Source organism: Corythoichthys intestinalis, chromosome 8, assembly GCF_030265065.1.
Source record: "Corythoichthys intestinalis isolate RoL2023-P3 chromosome 8, ASM3026506v1, whole genome shotgun sequence".
Classification (NCBI taxonomy): domain Eukaryota; kingdom Metazoa; phylum Chordata; class Actinopteri; order Syngnathiformes; family Syngnathidae; genus Corythoichthys; species Corythoichthys intestinalis.
This window is the reverse complement of record NC_080402.1, coordinates 45,204,361-45,227,740: the sequence shown is the minus strand read 5'-3', so window position 1 is coordinate 45,227,740 and position 23,380 is coordinate 45,204,361. Positions and strand designations below refer to the sequence as shown.

The window sequence follows — 23,380 nt, the reverse complement described above, 5'->3', positions numbered from 1 at the left end:
TGGGGGAAAAAGTTAAGGAGTTTCACCTCCTCTAGCCATTGAGTCGCACAGCTGACTCACTAACACTGAGCAAAAACCGGTGGGGGAGGGTTGAGCCTTGCAGCTGCAAGTGAAGGATTTCTCCCTGAATTTTTGGGACAAATTTTTGCGATTTTGAAACCGTGACATTTTCAAACCACGGTATACCTTGAAACTTGTAATCGGCACATGTCTTGGGACATAAAAAAATAGCTAATACCTTAGGCACGGTATGACCGAAAATTTTTGCGGTTTTGAAACCGTGACATTTTCAAACCACGGCATACCTTGAAACCCGTAATCGGCATATGTCCAACACTGATCAACAAATAATTCCTGCAAAAACTGACATTATGAGTGCCATATTCATTAACTATAGTCGATGTAGAATTACACTTTATTCTAGAATAGTAAAGGAAAAAAAAAAAAATCTTGTTCCTCAGGCTCACATGCGCCCCCCTCTAGCATCACTAGATAGATAGCCTGGGCACGTGTGCTTACCTGTGTAAAGGTCCTACTCTGTCGCTTTAGTCGACTTTTGGAGGGCAGGGACATGCTTGCCCCCGACGAAGAACCGTAAAACATTTTTGCGCTGTCGGGTCTCTCGGACGCCACACCGGCTGTTGACACATACACATTAGTGACACTCATTCAGTGTTTGTGTGTGAGTGTAATTTTGTGTGGGTGTGTACCTTGTTATAAGTTCAGTGGCAGGTCATGAATCCCAGGGTACTCTTTTTGAATCACATTTCATTCGCCAAACATTTCCCCCAGGGTGTGTATCTGAAACAGATTGAATTTATTCATTGAAATAAACAAATAGGCTTAGGATTTTCACTTCATTTGTATTGCTTACACCAAGTACTCATTTGAGAACAGAAATCTGAATTATGGCCGTAATACACTAATTTGTGGGCAAAAAATATGTTCTTTTCTATGAACAATTTGTACATCTGGCTAACCAAATGATTCCAATTGTAGCTTCACTCGAAACTGCAATAAGTGATGTCTTCTACCCCTTACTGAGAAGTTCTGGAGAAGTTGAACATCACATGCTGGCTTAACTCGATAGTAATGACATCATTTAAGGCCACAAAATAGCAATTAAAGATTTCAAAATCATTACTATGAGCAACTTGCATGTCCGCAAAATCAAATTGAGTACACCATCTCGAGAATATACAATGTTCTCCATATAATCATCATTTCTATTTGTGTGCTGTAGTCGCCTTTTCAACCAGCCAGGAAAGACATTTACAGGGTGACCCAAAAAAAAGTTTACACTGCCATAATACAACTTAAATGCCATGTTTATTCATCTGAGAATTAGAATTTAATCACAAATTATACATTATTGTAAAGAACATGTACAGTACACTCTATTTTTCAATGTGTCCTCCCTTAAGTGTCACAACAGCCTCCAGGCACCAGCAGAACGCTTCTTTATGTAGGATGCTGTCATCTTTTCCCAAGATCTAACAATGGACCTCTCCAAGGCTGCCACAGAAGTTTGTGGCTTCTTACAGGTACTGTCCTCCACAGTTGCCCATATGCTATAATCCAGGGGATTGAGATCTGGACTCTGGGGTGGCCACATATCACCTTGTCAATCAACTTTTTGGTCGGCACAGATCGGCACTTCCAGACCCAGGTTTTCGTGAGGCTGTTCCAGTATCTTTCAGCTTCTTTTTAACTTTGTAGACTGCAGCAAATCTGAGAATATCCAGATGTGCAATCTCAGTAGGTGTCAGACCGGCACGCAGCAATTCAGGTACAGCTAAAGTTTTCTCAACCTATTTAGATATGTTTCAATGGCTTTTAAACAAGCAGTCAACTGAGTGTAAACTTGTTTTTGGGTCACCCTGTACATATATCAATCACCTGCATTTTGTGAATACGTTATGCAATAGTAGTAGCCTATATTACGCCAATATTATATCTTCATGGTGGCCACATTTTTTCCCCATGCCAGGTCTACTCTGTACATGTCTGTGTTACATAGCAAGAACACCATCTTGTGGGTCACCAAGGCAAAATGGAGGCTGTGTGTGTGTCTCTGTGTGTAGGTGTGTGTGCGTGTACATGCGTAGGTGGGAGGGGTTTGCCGTCCCCAGGTTTGAGTTAACTGCGGCCAAGTAGCCAGATTAGTGTGGATTAGCGGGCATTTAAAATAGTCACGTTATCCCAGCAGCAGGAGCGCTTGCACAGTCAGCGCCAACAACACCTCCGCCCACATCCCCCTCCAACCCTCCCTACATCCCTCGCAACCCCTTTTGAGAGCACCCAGACGCAATCGGGGACTCCCCGCTGATAATAATAGCAGACAAGGTGAATGCTAGGCTCTCAGAATCCACACTCTAATAGGGTATGAACATGAACTCTCGGACAGGAACTCATACTTGTGCAGATCCCTGACTCCCAGCAATCACAATCTGAAGGAATTTAGAGTTAAAATGGCAATTCTTTCAGCATCACAGCAAAAGGGAAAAATTGAGTACAATAATATTTACTCTGAGTACACAACTCTCACAGCATTTGCTCAATAAAGGTTGAATTCAAAGTATGACAGTGAATGCTTGAAACATAAGACTTACCCTAATAGAACCCCTAGCAAAAAGTATGGAATCACCAGTCTGGGACGAGCACTCATTCGGACATTTTATTATGTAGAAAAAACTCAAATAAAAATCTTGAAAAAATAATGAATTAGTTCAAAAGTGAAACTTTTTAGCATTCAGAAACACAAAAAGAAATGAATAAAAACATTGTGGTCATCAGTAAATGTGACTTTTATAGAGCAAGTGCAAGGAAATAAATATAGAATCACTCCATTCTGAGGGTAAAAAATTAATGGAAACATGAGAAACAAACAAAGAAATAATAATCAAAACACATCTCTAGTATTTAGTTGCACCACCTCTGGCTTTTGTGACAGCTTGCAGTCTCTGAGGCATGGACTTGATGGGTGACAAACGGTATTCTTCATCAATTTGGTGCCAACTCTCTTTGATTGCAGTTGCCAGATCATCCTTGCAGGTCGGAGCCTTGCTGTGGACCATTTTTTTCAATTTCCACCATAGGTTTTCAATAGGGTTGAGATCTGGGCTATTTGCAGGCCATGACATTGACTGGATCAGTATTTCTCCAAGGAATGCTTTAACAGTTTTAGCTCTGTGGCATGATGCATTGTCATCTTGGAAAATTATTCCATTATCCGCAAACATATTTTCAATTGAAGGGATTAGAAAGCTGTCTAAAATTTCTATTTAAACTTTGCATAAACATTTATTGACGATTTGACCACAGCCATCTCCCCAGTGCCTTTGCCTGACATGCAGCCCCATATCATCAAGGACTGAAGGAATATAGATGTTTTGTTCAGACAGTCATCTTTGTAAATCTCACTGGAACAGCACTAAAGAAAAGTTCCAGCATCATCACCTTGTCCAATGCAGATTCTTGACTCATCACTGAAAATAAACTTCATCCAGTCATTCACAGTCCATGATTGCCTCTCCTTAGCCCATTGCAGTCTTGTTCTTTTCTGTTTAAGTGTCAGTTGCCACATTTACATGGAGCCAAATATTCCAATTACAATTGGAATATTTGTTCAAACCGAATAAATGTGTTCCATATAAACACCTCATTCGGAAAGAACAGGCCCAAACCGAATGGAATTTCATTCCGTTTCACAGGGGTGGAATATTCCTTTTCCCAAACCGATTAGAAGTAAAATTATATCATGTAAACAGGGAAGCGGAATGGTGTCTGGTTGGGTTCTTTCTGCACATGCTCCGTACTGACGTGGTGACATCACTTGGTGACGTAAGTAACGTCACTTGCAACATTGCTTCCAAGCACACGCACAGGGCACCCACACAACTTTTTAAATGAACGGCGTGTCATTCTTAAGTTTTGTTTCCACTCGAAAAGTTAAAACAGCAGCTGATCTGACGATCGATCTCCATGTTTTGCAACGTGACGCTTTGTTTTGATTAATCTGCGCATGTCAGACGGCAGTTGTCAAACATCCTTTCGGAATAAAGGCAGTCACATGTAAACGCTGGATCGGAATAGATGAAGTGACATGTAAACAGCTGATGTGAAATTCCCATTCGGAATGATTTGAATCGGTATGAATAAAAGTCAGCATGTAAACGTGGCTAATGATGGTTTCCTTTTAGCTTTCCTGTATGAAAATCCCATTTACTTTAGGCGATTTTGCACAGTTCTGTCACATACCTTGACTCCAGCTTCCTCCCATTTCTTCTTCATTTGTCTTGTTGTACATCTTCTGTTTTCAAGACATATGGCCTTTAGTTGTTTGTCATGACGTTTGGATGTCGTCCTGGTCTACCAGTACGCTTAACTTTAACAACCTTGCCATGCTGTTTGTACTTGGTCCAGATTTTTGATTCAGCTGACTGTGAACAGCCCACATCTTTGGCAACCATACATGTAGCATTAACTTCTGCAAGAAGTTTGATGATCCTCTCCTTGGTCTCAAGAGACATCTCTCTTGTTGGAGCCATGACTCTTCTGAATCCACTTGGTCCAGCAGCCCTCCAAGGTGTGAAAACTGCACTGTTTTTAACTGCTGACTAACGAGCAGATCTAATCTGAGGCAGGGGCCCAATTAAGGAAAGGAAATTGACTAGGTGTGTTTGTATTTTCTACTCAAAATTGGAGTGATTCTTTTTTCTAATTTTTTTCTTCGGAATGGAGTGATTCTATATTTATTTCTCTGCACTTGCTCTAAAATAAAGTAACATTTACTGACCACCATGTTTTTTATTCATTTTTTTTTATTGTTTCTGAATGCCAACGAGTTGCACTTTTGAACTAATTCATTATTTTTTTCAAGCTTTTTATCCGGGTTTGTTCTACATAATAAAATGTCTGAGTGAGTGCTCGTCCGAGACTGGTGATTCCATACTTTTTGCTTGGGGTTGTAATACGAAGACTGTGCAAGTTAAGTCACAAATGAATTCACACAACTAATATTTTTTATCGTGCATTAACATAAGAACCGCCACAGAAAAAGTTATGCCTTGCGTCTGGTTCATTTGAGTGTTTTCTGAAAAGCGAAATTTTCAATGTGCTGTCCATTAGAGTGGTGGACCAAACACGTGGGCTCACTTAAAATGTGCTACATGTATGTACTACAACTGCATATACCACTATACTGTTAAATGCAACATAGATATAAGTAGCGTTACAAGGTCATGATGACTTAAAGCGGAAATACAGAATTTTTGACATTAGGCTTAAGCCTGAGTTATGCTTCCGCATTGCGATGACGGCGTAGCTAGTACGGCATCAATGAGCATTCGATAGTTCTGCGGCAAGGGAACGCGTTGCTCTGGAATTCACCACCAAGCCACTAGAGGGGTATGGCATTGTGTTTGTATGGTTTTCGGTGACTCTTGTCGACTTCCTATTGTTTTCTTCCGGTTACACAACAATGCCAACGGAGTTGGAACCCTTGAATGTGGATCTTCAGCTTATCAACATTGAACAACAAATATTGATCATACAAATGTTGAGGCGCAGGCAACGCAGAAGACGATTGCGGAGGCGTTCTGTCTGACTGTCGATGCCGCACAGAGACTGGCATTTTACATCATAACCAGTCACATTACAAATTCTAGCATCTGCAGGTGGAAGCCAGCAAGCAGCGTTGTCCAGCATTTTGTCCAATTTCTTTGCCGTGTCCTACAACCAGCCAGTGGGAAGCCATAGCAGATTTCTGGTGGCTATGGAACTCCCCAAACTGCGTTGGAAACCTTGATGGTAAACATTAGTTATCATAAAAGCACCGAGGAACTCTCAATGAGTGATGATGTATTTATAGTGTGTGAACTGTCTCTTGTTGAAAATTAAACATCAAAACAACTCTTTTGACACCAAACCTGTGCTTTATTCTTCATATACTTGAAGTGTAAAATGTAAGTAAGTCACAGACTCATAGCAAACATATGTACACAATAAAGTGCAGCAACCAAAAATACGACATAAAGTGATAAAAAGCTGGCAGTTTTCGGCTGACTGTGTTACCGCTTTGTGTGGCCATTTGCTTCAGAACACACATACTTGTCTCGGATGTTCTCCCATTTTTTTATGCAATCGCTGACCTCCAGCCCCATATTTTCAGCAATCTCCTTCCACGTATTGCTTGCCATTTTGTAATTTTTATAATGTCTTGACGAGAGATTGTAGAGCTTGTCGTACTTGCGGACCTCTTCGATGATACTCTCGTCGGTTGGTCCATTTCTGCGTGTAGCACAACAATGTTTGAAAATGGCGGTTATTTCGCTCTGAACCGGAAAAAGTCTGAGCGGACCAATCACAGTCCATTTGCATCACCACGCGTTGATGTGACGCCCAGCCAGGATTCTGTGGAGGTGAACGTCAGGCTACGGTGGAGGGTCGTGGATCGGGTCTACCTTGACGGCGTAGGTCTGCTACAGAAACATAACTCAGCCTTTAATCTTCGAGTTAGCTGAGGTTTTATTTGTCGGTGGAGTTGATTTCAACAAAGTCTGTGCAGTTTGTTAGTTACTTATGCGAGTCAATGGTGCCATCCTAGCATGCCAATAAAAAACGTTATTAACATAATTTAACATAGTCAAATAAATTCAAAATGCAGATCGTTGTTCAAAATACCCTTGCGGCCAAAACAATGTTACACCAAACTGCCGTAATTCTTTTATTTCTGCTGGACTCTTTATTTAAATGCGTAATGCGACCACAATATAGAGGAGTGCTTTGGCCACTCGTGCTCATGCTGCATTCGAGGAAGGTGGGAAGTCGGACTTATCCCACTCAGATGGTACCCAGTTGCAACCTCAAAGCGTTCCAAGCGTGTTTTATTTTGGTCATCAAAAGACGTGTTGACCTCCAGCAAACATGCCTTCTCGTAAGCGATCAAATAGTGGAGGAAAAATGACGGCTAAGCCTACGCGACTAGGACCTCCCAGTTCGAGTTGCGTTCCACTGATATTTATCTGGTCTGAGGTTGGAAAACTCCAACTTCCAAAACTCCCACCATCCTCGAATGCAGCATCAATTTACTGAGTCTTGACTAGAGAGCAGCAACATTGTGAAACGCGCATTCAGAGGATGTGGAAACAGATAGACGAAATGGGCAAATGAGATTTTCCACAAATAAGAACGAGGAACAATACAAACTGTGGATACCTGCTGCTGGCTACAACATAAACACACCGGTGGAAAAAATATCACTCCGCTCTGCAGCCTGTTACCTACAGAGCTGCTGGATTACAAATGTTGTTGTTCATACTACAGTTATTGACATGAAATGCTAAGATTTAATAACTTCATCCTGAAAACATAGCCAACACTATTGATTGAATGGGTCATCAGTGATTTCATGCGTGCATATAGTTTTTTATTGGCATGCTAGGATGGGCCAATTAACTAGCGCTAGCTTAGCCATTCAAGAGCCCTGAAGCTTATAACTAACTAACTGCACGGAATTTGTTGAAATCATCTCCACCGAATAATTAAACTACGGGTAACCCGAAGATTAAGCGTAATGTAAAAAATTCTTAACTTCCCCTTTAATTTGGCGAGGGTAGGTAATACAACTAATAACCGACAGGTCAAAAAGAGATTTCAGGACAGATTGGGCCATGCCTATTGCTTTGCTACTTTTGAATTTATTATTGGTTTGTGTATATGACAGTGTGATTAATTGCAGTTCATTGAAAGGATCTCATAGTCTTAATTGCAGGTACAATTTTTTAATTGTTGCCTAGCGCTGGTTTTAACACATGGGTGTGTCTTTGTGAATTCTGGTTGCTAGCCTTCACCATTAAGATTTTTGGGACACAAAAGAAATATATTACTCTCTCAACATTCACATCATAACAAGGGCTTTGTCCAATACAGTATTCACAAAATTTTCCAATTTGCATTTACATGACTCTCAGCATTCATGCTCTAAATGAATTTGATGCACAACACTGTCAGTGTGAATTATTTTACCCTCATCAGGTATTAGCCTCATTCAGGTTTTAGACATTCTTAACTTTGAGATGAACTCACAAAGTTTTTGGGCGTAGCATTTGTGTATCGCTAAATAATATAAGAGTAAGGGTTATGTATGTGAGTGCAATGCTTTCATTATCTAAACGACAAATTGTTTTTTTTTTTAATGAAAAACAGCATCAGTGTAAATTCTTGACTTTCTGCATTCACAATGTCATGTGTGTAGTAGCATCATCTCAGTATTCCTTCAGTGTTTTGTGTTTTGAACAGGAGCAGTCACGCCAATTTTTGACTCTCAGCATTCACACTGTAAAGCACAGGTGTCAAACCGATTCCAGAAAGGGCCAAATGGGTGCAGGTTTGCTTTCCAACCAATGAAGAGGACACCTTTTCACCAATTAGATCTTTTACATGTGTAATCAGTTCAACTTTGTCAGGTGCTGCTTGTTTCAGCAGGAAGTTCATTGGTTAAACTCTCTGCGCGTTATCGGTTGGAACAAAATCCAGCACCCACTTGGCCCTTTCTGGAATCGGTTTGACACCTGTGCTGTAAATGGTTCTGATGCAGAACCGTGTCAGGCCAGTGTGGTGTGGATTCTAAACTCTCAGTATTTGAAGTTATGACACATCATGTATGCTTGCAATACTTTAAGCAACACTAGGTAACTTTTCAACCTTTATAAAATATTTTCATTGTAATATGTCGACTGACAACGAGTTGAATGACACCTCTATTATGGCCTGAGGGGGGATCTGTATCGTTTTCCGGTACTAATTAACTTTGAGGAGGGTGGCTGGAACCCTGCCAGATAAAAAAAAAAACACAAATACGAATGTGCTGACTGCTTTACGGCATACGTCACTTCCCTCTTTCCTCATTCGTTATAAAGACGGAAGTCGAGTCAAACACTTTCGCGCAAATTCTGCAAAGATGGCAGAGCTACAAAAGAGACAAGTTTTGTCCATGGAGACTAGGCATGTGCCAGTATGAAATTTTCACGGTATGATAAACTTAAATATACTGCGGTTTCATGGTATTGCAATTATACCTCTAAAATGTGCTACTTTGAGACTGGTTAAAAAAACAAAACAAAACAAAAATACTGTTTTCCATTGAACAGGATTTTTTCTTTTCTTTTCACAACATACTTGCAAATTGGCAGATGTTTACAATGGCGGAAGGCATTACAAAAGTAGGCTAAGAGAGGAAACTAGTTAGCCATCTTGGCACGGTAATTAGCCACGTTAGCTGCCTTGTTGACAAACTTATGTTTCAGTATTTCTTTTATCATCGCTAGACACACTACACACCAAACCAGCTTGAGTGAACTCTCGTAGCTGGTGGGACGAGTTCATGACAGCGTTTACTTAAATTTAGTGTAAAGTGACGGATGATGATCACGTAAATGTGAAATCATGTTGGAGGTGTTGCCTGCACGTCAGCTGTCCTTCCTCCTCTAAGCCGCGGCCGTCTATTTCTGTTCGGTAGCTGAAGTACTCCCATGCTACCGACTTTGTCTATTTTTGAGCGGGGAAAAGGCTCAGGTGTAGTGTCACTGACATACACTGCACAGAGCAACATCTGGAAGGGGATGGTTGAGCGCTGCCGTTCCAAGCCACGGATTTCTCGCAACATTTTTCAGACCTCAAAAATAGCTAATACCAGTGCCATATATTAAGAGTGTTACGACACTTCCATCGGGATCCATTATACAATTTTACTTCCGGGTTTTTCAGATAGTGGAGCCACGGGTAGTTCTAAACATGGCTTCGACGAGGGCGGACCGCATTCATACGAATGGCTGGCTGTGAAGTATATTCGGAGGTAAGTTGATGAAAAAAAACGATCCCTTTTGAATTTTCAACAGTCTGTATTCTATCAGAGGGGCTTAATGATGCACATGTTGAGCTTTATTTGTATGTGAGTGGCGTAATCATACATATATTTTATCTTGGTTGACAAGCGATTTTCTCCTTTTTAAGCCGAGTCTGCTAACTAGGAATGTATCGGCAGGGATAAATTCATTAAGTCACTACCCCTTTTAAATTGTCAACTCTTTCAGATGCTGTTTGTGACATACACACTCATCTGTATTTGTGAGTATTGGTAGACGACCAGCTTTCACGTGCTTATTAGCCCGATTTTGTAAGCTTTGAAGTAAGGCATCCCCCTCATGAAAGAGTACCAAGTCAATGCATGACAACCTGTATTCTTTACACCAAAATGTTTGACATGATTATATTTCAGAGATGTGTATAGATTGAAAAGTGATGTAAACAAATAGACATTTTTTTAAAATAAAAAATTAAATATTTTTTTAGGTTACATTTTCATGATCCACATCAAGCTGTTGTTGGTGCCTGCTGATGGTCACTGCTGGCTGTGGGCACTAAGCCTATTTTTAAATAGCAACAGACAAACAAAAAAAAAACAAAAAAAACAAAAAAAAAACCACTTTTATTTCATGTTTTGATGACTGACCATTGCAATCCATTTTTCTGCTGCTCTTGGTGAAACCATGCTGCACAACAAACCATCATAGGCCACTGATCTATACAATGTTAGGTGTAAACAATGAACCATGAAATCAATCTCACCAATTGTTCAATGAATAATGTGATTTTCTTTATCAAAGGGCAATGAGTTGTTATTGGTATACATTACACCATGTTGAGGAAAATCATAAAATGTTGTTCCTGTCTTGTAAGCATTTTGTGTTGCAATGTCCAAAATGAAAAATGCCTTTAAAGAGGTACAGGTTTGGTTTTGCTAAAATTAGAGGCTATATTCAAAATGTAGTTAAGTTATGCAGGAAATATTTGTTAAAAGTCATTTATTTTTGTTTCAGGTCAAACTAAGTATAAAATAAAAAGGAAAATGTACACACATATATACGTATATAAGCATTAGAAAGTGTAACAGGAAAGAAAAGTGGAAAATGGAATTTAAAAGTCGTGACCACAAACCCAAACTTTTGGGGAAACAAGTGATTTTATATGTCAATGCGACAAAACAAACTTGGAACTACCACTTAGAATTAGGGAACAAAATATGTTATAGATGCAGTTATCTTTAATACTATATTACCACAGCTAGGTGAATCAAGGAAATCTAGACATTCTCTGGAAAAACAGTATTCTAGTTGTGAAAAAAGAAAAACCTAAATCATCTTGCATTTCAATGTAAAAGTCGACTTTCCGTGCTCATTCTAACAGAAACATGATACTTTCACTCCACAACATGGGAAAGTTCCCTTCTGCGTTAGAGTTTACATAGTTTTCAGTTGTCGCCTGACCACTCCAAATGTAAAACTAGCACTTACATATGTCATAATGTAATGACAAAATCAAACAAGTACTTAGATATTTGATTTTATCAATTTTTCTATAAATGTCACAATTACCGCTGTCAGTTCCATTGCAAACCACTACAGAGCTGCTTGTGCTTGGAACTACTTACAGCCTCCTGAACCACGTGACCACCGGCGGTGAGAACAAAGAGTGTCGCGACTCTTTATACGGCTCTGGCAAATACCATAGCTATGGTATGACTGAAAATTTTAGTGATTAAGAAACCGTGACGTTTTCATACCACGGTATACCATGAAACTGGTACCGGCATATGCCTAATGGAGACAAAATAAAAGAAAAAGGGAGGATACACAGATAAAAGGACCCTCAAGAATAAACATTGGCCCAGAGGGGGTCGGACTGTTGGTGGGGGTATAAGTTACAACATCAAACGTTTTTCATTGTAAACATCGTCATATGCAATTGTTTAGCAACAACTGGATTCATTACCTCACTCATCTGTCTACCTAGTCATCTTTCACACAGCCACTAGAAACAGAAATGTTTAATGCATCAGCAGGCAACCGGGAGATCAGGATTTTACAACTCTGTGCGCTGACGCAGTCTTCCTTAAGGAAAAACACTTCCGCTTTTGTCCAACCATGTCGCTTATATCAAACCAAAACTGAAAAGTTACCTAGTGTTGCTTTAAGTGTAAATATGCAAATGTCTCAACATCCATTCAGTGGATGTTTTTGTAAAATTTGTCAATGCTCAACTTTTAAGATTCACTCAAATGCAGAGGGCAATGATCCCTCCCACTCAATTAATATTCAAAGTATTTGCCCATCCCCTCTCAATTTATAGACAAATAATAAGGCATGAAAATAATGATACACTCAAAGCTCCCGCTTTCCAGCAATTACATTCCCTACATTGAGAACATTGTTTCGTTTCTCAGTTTTGAAATTCAGGATATTCTCCAACATGTTTAAATTAAATGCTGGTCTCAGTCACATCATTCCTTCAACGTGTTTTTTGGGCTGAGAAGTAACAATTCACTTAAGCATGGCTAAAGCTGCTATTGTGTGGGTTGTACTTTGTGTCTTATATACACTTGAATACTGAAAGTCAGCCATTACTAGTACTGGTACCTTCCCAGTATTTTTTGAAGGATGAGAAAGTGGTTATGATTTAAAACAATGTAATTTCATTTAGCTCTCCAACAGCCCTGCTAAATTATCCAGCATATGCTGCATTTTGTACCAGCAAGACCAGTAACAAAATATTTTTTGTGCTAGTCTCGTTGGTTCAGAAACCAGCATATGTTGGATTTCTCAGCAGGGAGTTTATTCCGCATTACTGTGACTATGGAACTCGGGGATTTCATTCAAAAAGGTCAATTAGGATGTCTCTCAGCATTCACACGGTCGTGGTATTACATGCACAATGGCAACGTCTGAGTATTCATTCAATGTTTTGACAACTATTAGCAGTCTTGGAAACGCTTGACCCGTCACACTTCGAAGAGGTTTAATGTGCAACAGCATCAATTCAATATTCTTCAGCATATCTTGATAAATTCAGCACTATTGGGAGACATTCAGCATTTACTCGATTAGGTCGCGTACGTCTCTCAGCATTCACACCATTTCAGATTTTTGCACCTCAGTGTGTTGAGCAGATGGTCGCTAGTGGCAACCGGCGCAGCCACATACCGTAGCGGACAATAGTCCAAAATGAATCCGCGCAACGAGGCGTCATTCTCGGCGGAGGCGGCGACGTAGCACCGCGGAGGTCTCCTAACGAGCAGGTGTGTCTGCTAAATTGCCTGACCAGCCTCCGTCGTGAATTGGGAGCGAAACATAACCGTAACGCACCTCAGGTGTGATGTTTTACAGCAGGTGGATAAAATAGAGCCGAAAAGTTGCCGTGGTGGTCCTCCGCCGGTGGCAGTCTGCAATGCAAGGCTCCATATCCATGATGCCGGGGTCTCCTCCGAGGCTCTCATTCCGGGTCGGTTTTCTCCTCAAAAATGACTGAAGCAGGGGTACGACAGTCTTCTTTCTCCCGTAGAAAGGCCTCTGCAAGTTAGACACCGAGCAGCCGCGGCGAGCACCGGGCGCTGTGCTTACATCTGCGGCGCCTGGCCGGCAATGCCCACTGCACTTGCTCCCGGCAACCGCATTCCACCGTCCACGGCAGTTTGAGTACGAGAGCCGAGTGGTGACGGAAATAGCCGAGCGCCACCCGACACACTGCCAGAGGGCGAGCCCAAGTGAAAACGGAAGCAGCGCCCTCTCGTGGATAGCAGCGATAATGCATCAACCATCACCGTATTATGTCGGTGGGTGTCATAAATAAGGCCCGCTGGCCATCTGCGGCCCGCTGGCACTCAGCAAATTACAAAAATATCATTGATCATCTTGGTAGGGATTTTCATGACTATTCTGACTATACATTGACGGCGATAGACATTCAATCCAATTTGATTTATATCGAAAAATCGCCGCCAGAACCCCCAATCAAAATGGTTGTACGTTTCTCGCTGCCAATGGCGGCCAATGAATTAACAATTGAAATTAGGGCTGCAGGTCTCGATTATTTAACAATCGATTAATCCATCAATTAGTTCGAATAATCAAGTAATCAGATTAGGAACATTTCATGCGTTGCAGAATGAATTTTTGGAGATGCAAAACAAAGGCTTGCTGAGATTGCACTTTCAAACGAGCATTAAATGTGAATACAAAATAAAATTCCTGAGTGTTTTTTCAAGCTATGCAGGATTGCACTTTCATTTCACGAGAGCAATAAATGCATTTAAAAATAATTTATATTACCTGCGTTTAGCCTCAAACGGTAATAAAAAATAATAAATAATAATAAGAATAATAATAAATGAGGATTTTATTAGTACAACAGAAGAACAATCAGCGAACCTGCTTAGCAAAAGTCCACTAGCTTAAATGCTATAAAATGCCAAATTTTGTTTTTACAGTGCTCTTAAGTCGTTCAAACACATATTCCCACAAAAGACTGCTAAATATACCTCTTAACTAAATTACAAATGCATAAAGAATCATTAGCTCAAACAAAAACTTACAACATTTTGTTGAGCCTAACAGGGAGCAGCTCGATGCAGCCATGTGACAAAGATTCACTTAGGACCCAAATGCACGAATGTTCCGTTTCAACAAAAATATTTATTTTCAGTTCATAGGAGTTCAAAAGAGACAACAAAAAAATCCCAGCGCTTGCTGGATACCAAAAATTTGAGCGAAGTCAACAAAGTAACAAAAAGGGCATTTGAACCCAACATAAATTTTAGTCAAGAAATGGCTTACATGAGCTGATAACACGGAACATGGCAGGATACAAGACGAACCGACACAGGGCAAGGTAAGGTGCAGACTATATATACAATGGATCACATGTGGATATGATCAGCCTGATTGGGAAGAGCAGGAAGTAAAGTTGGAAACCAGGCGGAATGCCACTACCAAAATAAAAGCAGGAAATTCTGCACTAACAAAACAAAAAAGACTATCATGACTTCCGAGACTTGACACCATGTTAGATGAGTTATTCACTGTTACCACTAGAGGACAGTGTATCCACCCAAATCAGTATAACTAAATGCAAACACTTTCAAAACAAACCATTACAACGCCACTCTAACTAAACGAATCCTCGAAGCGGAAAAAATTTGAATTCGAAGCTTTTTCTACTTGAACTACTCGAGTTAATCGATTAATCGTTCCAGCACTACTTAAAAATATTTCAAAAACCCGGTATTTTCTACCCAATCAGATGGGTCATTTGCTAAATTCACTGAAATTGATGATAAATGCACTTTCTGTAAGATTGTTGCAGAAACATTTTCAAAACAAATTTTCAAATATAATTCCTGCGCAAATACTCTTCAATTAACTAATTAATTATAGCCCCTGAGAAAAGTGAAATCTAATGACCTTAATTCATTACTGCTAGGTTCTTGGTTTTATGTGGCATTAGTGACTTGCGTGAAAATAATCCAATAAGCCTCTTTTATTTCATATATTTTTCCTGAATATTTTAAAACAATATGTAACAATTATTATTTATAATATTTGGTTGTACTTCATTTTCCACATTTATTTTACCAAATATGGATCCTGAATGTATAATATATTTTATAGTTCCTAATAATCTATATACACAGTATATTTCCTTTATTTTGGTATTTATAATTACATTTAATCCATACGTCTATTTGCTCAAAATATATACGTGTGACTGTTTGGAAAATAATAGAATGGGGTTGTTTTACCATTCATAAAAACATGCAATAAAATGACGGTTATTATTGATATTATCAATAATTATGATAATTTTCCCTTCAGGATCAGAATTTACGTATAACATTCAATTTATAAAAATGTTTTGTTTTGTTTATGTTCACAAAACCGATGTTTTCATACGAAGTACATTTGTGTGTAATGAAACAATTAAGGAAACTGCAAGAGCTTGCACCAAAGCTTTCACCGCTTTATGTTCTCCTCTAAATTACATTGTTTTTATGCTGTTGTGCCACATCACAAAATACTTGCTGAGTCATCACTCCAAAGTGCGCCTTCAGCTTTGGGAATAAAATCAGCTCCTAATGAGCATAAAACTGACAGAAGTGCCGAGTCGGGATGTAAAACTACGTGAAAAAGCTTGTTTTTTGTTGTTTCTTCTTTTTTATTACAAGAGAGATAGAAAAGCTAAAAGCATCATGGCGGCTTGTCACAGCACAGAAGCAATACACAGACAAAAGAAATTAAGGACAATCTCAGTAGCTGCACAATCTCACTAGGCAGAGAGAAACACACCCAAATTTCTGGAAGAACACACAAGGAGTTGTGGATTCACTTTGAGACATACAAGAAGTAGTGAGGTCGCATGCAAGCCACAAAATGAGTTCGTGGAGTGCCATGAGGAGTTACAAGAGGAATTGCGTGAACAACTGACAAAGTTTAAACTTTATTTGCTTGGAAAATAAATATCTTTTCTAATACAAGTAAGGCATGGAAGCGCTTCCCGGCAAATTGCACTTTTAATTTCTTGAAATAGCAATAAGAAAGGTTATGAATTGAAAAATCTAGAACATTCAACATAAAGATCAGGTCACGTCCCAAAATAAAGACATTTGGTCAAACTGGTATTCTTGAAAAAACAAAGAAAATCCCTCTTTGATTTATGTTAATATGAATCCCTAACCCTAAACCCCAGTTTTACTCTTTAACCCTTTCGTTTGTCTCCTCTGAGGCATCCAGAGAATTTCTCTACACATTGGAATCTGGAATTAAAGGAAAGTTCGCTTCCATGCCCTACACTTGTCCAAGTGGGTAAAGTTTGCATTACAACAATGTTTATATCAGGGCTAGGCAGTAATTAATTTTACTTGCAAATAATAGCATGAGATTCTTTGCGATTGACTGTGATTATGACATTGTCATGCACACAAAACAATAAATTCAAAAGTTATACAATATACAGTAGTAATAGTTATGTATACTCAAATCTGTCCTGTGTTCCCTCTTCTTGTCCTATCGGTTATTAGGTGTATCCCCTCCACTCAATAAATGAAGTCGTATTGAGTTTGTAATACTACTAATAGCTGTTGTGTTTTAACCCCTTCAGACCTGAGCATGCTGCTGAAGGACATGACGCGTTCGCGTCTCTAAATCAATAAATACACTGAATTTAGTTGCCATTGCCACTTGTGGTAGATGATTGGATGAAAATTTACCCATCGAAATCAGATCATAAGGTTTAGCACACCGTCATTGCTATTTTTGGATATTTGAAAATGGCTGAGACCAAACGCAACGTCAAAAAGGCAAACGTAAGTGCATATTTGTCATCAAAAACAAGATGATATTAACATTAAAAATACCAATAAAAGCATGAAAGACAGTCATATGAAAAAGTATCTGAAACTTTTTTAATTTCTCACATTTCTGCATATAATCACTGTCAAATGTTATCTGATCTATGTCAAAATCCCACAGATGTAAAAAAAGTGTATGCTTTAACTAAACCCACACAAACATTTATAGGGTATCATATTTTAATGAGGATTGCATGCAAACAATGACAGAAGGGGAAAAATAAGTAAGTGAACCCTTTGCCTAAGGAGACTGAAAGAGCAATTGAAACCAATTTTTACCAAACAATTTAAGTCAGGTGTGTGCCCAATCACTGATGAGTGGTTTAAAGCTCCCCTGCCCACTATAAAACACACACCTGTTAAGAATTTTCTTGATGAGAAGCATTGTCTGATGTGCATCATGGCTCGGTCAAAGAGCTGTCTGAAGGCCTGCGATCAAGGATTGTTGATTTGTATAAAGCAGGGAAAGGATACAAAACCATCTCTAAAAGTCTAGATGTTCATCGATCGGCAGTCAGAGAAGTTGTCTACAATGGGAGAGAATTTGACACTGTTGCCTCTCTCCCAAGGAGTGGCCGTCCACCAAAGATGACACATAGAGTTCAGTGCAGAATACTCAAAGAGGTAAAAATTAGCCATATGGTGTCTGCTAAAGACTTACAGAAATCACTGGCACAGTCTAAAATCTCTGTGCACACATTTACTACATGTAAAACTGTAGCCAAGAATGTTGTTCATGGGAGGACCCCGCGGAGGAAGCCACTACCGTCTAAAAAAACATTGTTGCTCATTTAATGTTCGCAAAAAGGTAGTTGGACACAACACAGTTTTGGCAAAATACAACACATTAAATGTGATGGCTCACTGACTTATCCCCCCCCCCCCCTTTTGTCATTGTTTGCATACTATCCTGATTAAAAATTTTGGGTGGTTTTAGTTAAAGCAGACACTTTTTTTCAACTGTGTTATTTTGACAAAGATCAGATCACATTTGATGGGGATTTTATGCAGAAATGTGAGAAATTCCAAAAGGTTCAGACACTTCTTCATACCACTGTATCCCTGACCAAAAAAATGTACTTTTTCTGGTATTTGGGTAGAGTAAAAATCAGCGAAGACGTTTTTTTTTTATTGCTCAGCAGAAGAAATGCGTGTCTGAAGGGGTTAAATCTACTCAGCACACAGACTCAACTGGAGTCTTTTGTCTGCTTCATCTCAGGAAACAATTAATTGTGAATAAAAATTTGAACCGCTGCCCAGCCATAACATATATGTAATATACCTGGATATAGAGTTCTTTTTTTAAAGTCGTGGATTCACGTGTAAACATAGACCAGAGGCTTTGGATTCATTTTTCGGATGGTGTACCACTCACGCACCTGAGATGCCATTGTTTAGATTGTTCTACAACTATACAAAGCGTACGTACTGTACGTTGTTCTGCTTTGCTTTCACATTCAATGCGTAAACAGCATGCAAAAGGGATTAGAACACCAAAAGGAAATATCCGTTTTAAACACAAGGGTGGTGGCAATTAACAAACTTGTGTTTTGTGGGCCTCCGAAAACTAGACAAGGCAACTTTTGACATCCAATGACCTCGCCCAAATAAAAAGTTCCTTCAAAAGCTCACAGGGTAAATATGTTATAGAATGACACAAAAATCCAGAATCAAATGTGTTCTTCGGAGGCCACATTTGAAGGCATAATACAGATGTCGTCATTTAAAGGCTTCTTGAAATTATGTCTTTCAGAGGCTGCATTTAAAGGAAGATAACTTAGGGTTGGTGTTTTAAAACCTTTGCTGTTTACGTAAAAAAATAAATAAAATAAATGAAATAATATAAATAAATAAACATCTGGCAGTGTGGATTTGTTGCAATTGAAATAAAAGCTTGAAAAAATACTGTATGAAATGTTACATACTGTTTCACTTTCAACTTATAATGGAAGCACACTGGTGAAAACCTCTCTAGGAATACAAATATATTAAATTGACAATTTAAATATTAAAAACAATCATGCTTGATTTATAAATCACCATGACAACAGAAAGCACAAAGCACTCGTATTTAAAATAGGAGATCAAGTAAAAACAGTGATGATACTACTGTGCAGTGGTTCTCAACTGGCAGCAAGCTCATATGAAGCCATTCTTGCACAATCCAAATGAACACAACCACTAGAAATGATACAGTTAAAATATAAAACATTTGGTCATACAATCAGACATTAGTCCAGTGCCGTGTCTTACAGTCACTTTAATTACATTTGTTCCGTTATTCATGATTACTATATAACCGCCTCGCACAATAGAAATAAATGTAATGACTGGAAATAATCAGATCTACAATGATTTAAAATGCATAAATAAATACAGTACATGGCACATTGGGTTAAGCAACATCATGCATTGTAATAAATGCAAGTATTTTTGGAGGGGAGGGGGTGATAACTAGCCACCTGGCACAGTAGAAATAAACACAACCACTACAAATGCTCCACAAAATTCAAAAGAAATTCATTCACAGATTGTAATGTCGATGTATCATACACGGCTGCAGCTATCGATTATTTTAGTAGTCGAATAATCGATGAACAATTGGGTAACTTACATAGCAAAAGTATGCTAGCTTAAATGCTATAAAATGCAATTTTAAAAAATTATTATTATTATTTACAATGTTTTTAACAAATATTTCTATCACATATTCCCATAAAAACGGCTAAATATATGTATAAACTAGGGCTGTCAAAATTATCGCGCTAACGGGCGGTAATTAATTTTTAAAATTAATAACGTTAAAATATTTGACGCAATTAACGCACATGCCCCGCTCAAACAGATTAAAATGACAGCAGTGTCATGTCTACTTGTTACTTGTGTTTTATTGTGTTTTATCGCCCTCTGCTGGCGCTGGGGTGCGACTGATTTTATGGGTTTCAGCACAATGAGCATTGTGTAATTATTGACATCAACAATGGCGGGCTACTAGTTTATTTTTTGATTGAAAATTTTACAAATTTTATTAAAACGAAAAAATTAAGAGGGGTTTTAATATAAAATTTCTATAACTTGTACTAACATTTATCTTTTAAGAACTACAAGTCTTTCTATCCCTGGATCGCTTTAACAAAATGTTAATGTTAATGCCATCTTGCTGATTTATTGTTATAATAAACAAATACAGTACTTATGTACAGTATGTTGAATGTATATATCCTTCTTGTGTCTTATCTTTCCATTCCAGCAAAAACTTACAGAAAAATATGGCATATTTTATAGATGGTTTGAATTGCGATTAATTAAGATAAATTAATTTTTAAGCTGTGATTAACTCAATTAAAATTTTTAATCATTTGACAGCCCTAGTATAAACTAAATTACGAATGCATTAAAAAAAAAACATTAGCTCAAACAAAAACTTAGCGTATGTTGGTCTTAACAGGGAGCAGCTGGATTCAGCCATGTGAAATGAGTTATGTCATATTCACTGTTGCCACTATAGGGCCGTGTATCCACCCATATCAATAAAACTAAATGCAAACACTTTCAAAACAAAGCATTACAACGCCACTTAATTCAAACGAACACTGGAAGCAGCAAAATTTAATTCGAATCTTTTTTGTAATCGAATCACTCGAGTTAACCAATTAATCGCAGCACTAGTGTCATATAATTACTGCAGTGCAATGGTTTATTGCCATATAGACTGAAATGTCACACTGCACAATAGTAATTGTGCAAAAAATGAACAACTAGAAATCATCCAGTTTTTAGTCGGCATTGCCGTGTCAACATGTATTACTGTAACGTAAAGATCATTGCCAGTTACTTATTACTGAAACATTGCTCATTAGCAATAAAGTGAACAATCAGCTCAAAAATAGTCACGCATTGTCTTGTAGACGCATCATACATTACTGTAAAGCAATCATTTCTAGTCAGTTAGTCATGATGGCTGCCACCTTACACAATACAAATGAAGTGAAAAGTGAGGAAAAAATCCACAAAGTAAGAAAAGCAAATTGGTCCCACCACGCAGTGTATATAAAATTACAATAATGTGATCATTCCTTGCCAGTAACTCATGATAACTGGCCTATTGCACTTTAGAAATTATATACACAATCAAGTCAGATATAATCTCCTTAAAGATTCTGTCATGCATCTGTGTTTATGTGACATACTATACAATTGCTGTCAGATGATTGTTTTTCGCAAGTTAGACATAATAACTGCCACCTTGCACAATTGAAATTGAAAAGAAAACACATTGGAAATAACCTACCCAGTGACATCGCAATGTGTCACACAGTTACTGTAACTGCAATCTTTTAAGTTCGTCATGAATGATTGCTTGCCACCTTGCAGAGTAAAAATAAACATAACCATTAGAGAAAAAGCATGGTAGCAAAAAAAAAAAACAAAAATAAAAAAAAACAGCCACAAGTTGTCGTGAAGAGGCTTCATAAAAGGCTGTAAGGCGCCTTCAAAACTCCCACAAACAAAAACACCCTCAAAGTGCAACCAGTTGAGAAGCGCCTGCTCCAGCACAGTGTAAACAATTGACACAAAAGACACTGGATGTGACATGCGGTTTCCCCCACAGGACAAACCACAGTTACTTGGGAATGGACCGGAATATTCCATAATGGAGGCGGGGTCTCCCTCAGCTGCGCTGTCATCTGGAGATACGGACCGGGTTTGCTGGCAGGACGTAGAGGTACTTCCAGATGGCGTAGTAGTGCACGGCGGCACCAGTAGCCACGAAGAGGTGCCAGATGGCGTGGGCGAAAGGCACGATGCCGTCACTCTTGAAGAAGACCATGCCCAGGCAGTAGAAGGTGCCGCCCAGCAGTAGCTCACATAAGCCAGCCTGCTCCGGCTGAGTGGACCCGCCAGAGCAACAAGGCAAAGGGAAGGAAATATTTTATTTTAGTATAAAAATCTTGAAATGACACATTGGAGGGCACCACTTTCACCAGGAGAGATACTGTTTAGTCTTCATTAATTTAAGATAAATGAATTCAGTTGGCCCAAAACAAGGGCGTAGGTTTGGTCTCAACATTGGTAGGGACGACATAACAGCATAACCTGCATGCACATTTTTTGCTGGGGACGGTCCAATAATAAGACAAAACAGATTGGGTGACAAGGGATAAGGGCTACATTTCTCACAAATATGAACCTAATTAATTGATAGGTATGGTTCAGGTGATACACTGTTCGATTCAAAATTTTGTTTTCAAAAGAAACATTTTGAAAACTTCCAGAATAAATGCCTGGATGTATTAGCAAATACATTGCAATATTTGAGCATAAATTATATTAACATAAACAATAAATACAAACTAACTATCCAGGAATGCAAAAAAACAAACATTTGTCTTAAGACCAATCAACAATTTTCTGTCTAAATGAATATATTAAATATAACTTAATTAAGGATGAAAAAAATAAATAAAAATGGAACCTTCTTTCATCTAAAACGATACTGCTTTTGTCCACAAGCACAGCCAAACTCAACAAAAAATGAAAACTCATTTGGACTGCTTTAAGACCACATAAATACAATAAAAATTAAAATTGGGGAGAAGGGGGTAAACATCGGTTCACGACATTTCTCACAGATTAATTAACGTTAACAGGAGGACACTTCTCTCCAGGCAGCTTCTTGCTCAAGTTTTGCAGGTTAGCAAATTCACACAGTTTAATGTTATGCTAACTCTGATGCAGGTCGGACTTTCAGTAGCAAAATTTGTGGCGTGTTCCCCACCTTCACAACATTGACGTATTTTTACATTACTTACAGTGGCTGCTGCTGGCCGAAAAAAAACTTCTAATATCCCTCCTCTTCGATGGAGGTGGAGGAGGCGACATGTTGTTGACATGTTGTACTTCTGTTTGGGCTGTGCGGGGTGTTTGGGGGGCGGGGGGGGGGGCGTTTGTGTGTGTGTGTGTGTGTGTGGGAGGGGGTTTAAGTCATCAGCCAATCAAATGTGTGTTTGAAGAAAAACAATGAACTGGCACATTCAGCAAGTGAAAAGGGGTAAACGTAAGTCATCATGAAAATAATTCACTAATAACGACAAGGTCAATTTTATCCTAACAACATATTGGAAGACAGTCTAAATTACC

At 38.7% G+C, this 23,380-nt stretch overlaps 2 protein-coding genes across 5 annotated transcripts in view; both read right to left on the bottom strand.

Annotated features, from left to right (window-relative positions):
• radil (Ras association and DIL domains) overlaps window positions 1-13,547 on the bottom strand; it is a 56,721-nt gene extending 43,174 nt beyond the window's left edge. For all 4 annotated transcript variants that reach the window (XM_057844049.1, XM_057844052.1, XM_057844053.1 and 1 more), the window contains exons 1-3: window positions 13,203-13,547; window positions 711-801; window positions 520-638 (exon numbers count right to left, since the gene is read on the bottom strand). In XM_057844049.1, the coding sequence (XP_057700032.1) occupies window positions 520-603 (84 nt within the window). In that variant the 5' untranslated portion in view covers window positions 604-638; window positions 711-801; window positions 13,203-13,547. The remainder of the gene's footprint in view (window positions 1-519; window positions 639-710; window positions 802-13,202) is intronic.
• Window positions 13,548-14,369: 822 nt separating this feature from the next.
• Window positions 14,370-23,380, bottom strand: part of LOC130921007 (monocyte to macrophage differentiation factor 2-like) — a 28,510-nt gene continuing 19,499 nt past the window's right edge. The window contains exon 8 of the mRNA XM_057844600.1: window positions 14,370-22,127. Coding sequence (XP_057700583.1) covers window positions 21,924-22,127 — 204 coding nt within the window. The 3' untranslated portion in view covers window positions 14,370-21,923. The remainder of the gene's footprint in view (window positions 22,128-23,380) is intronic.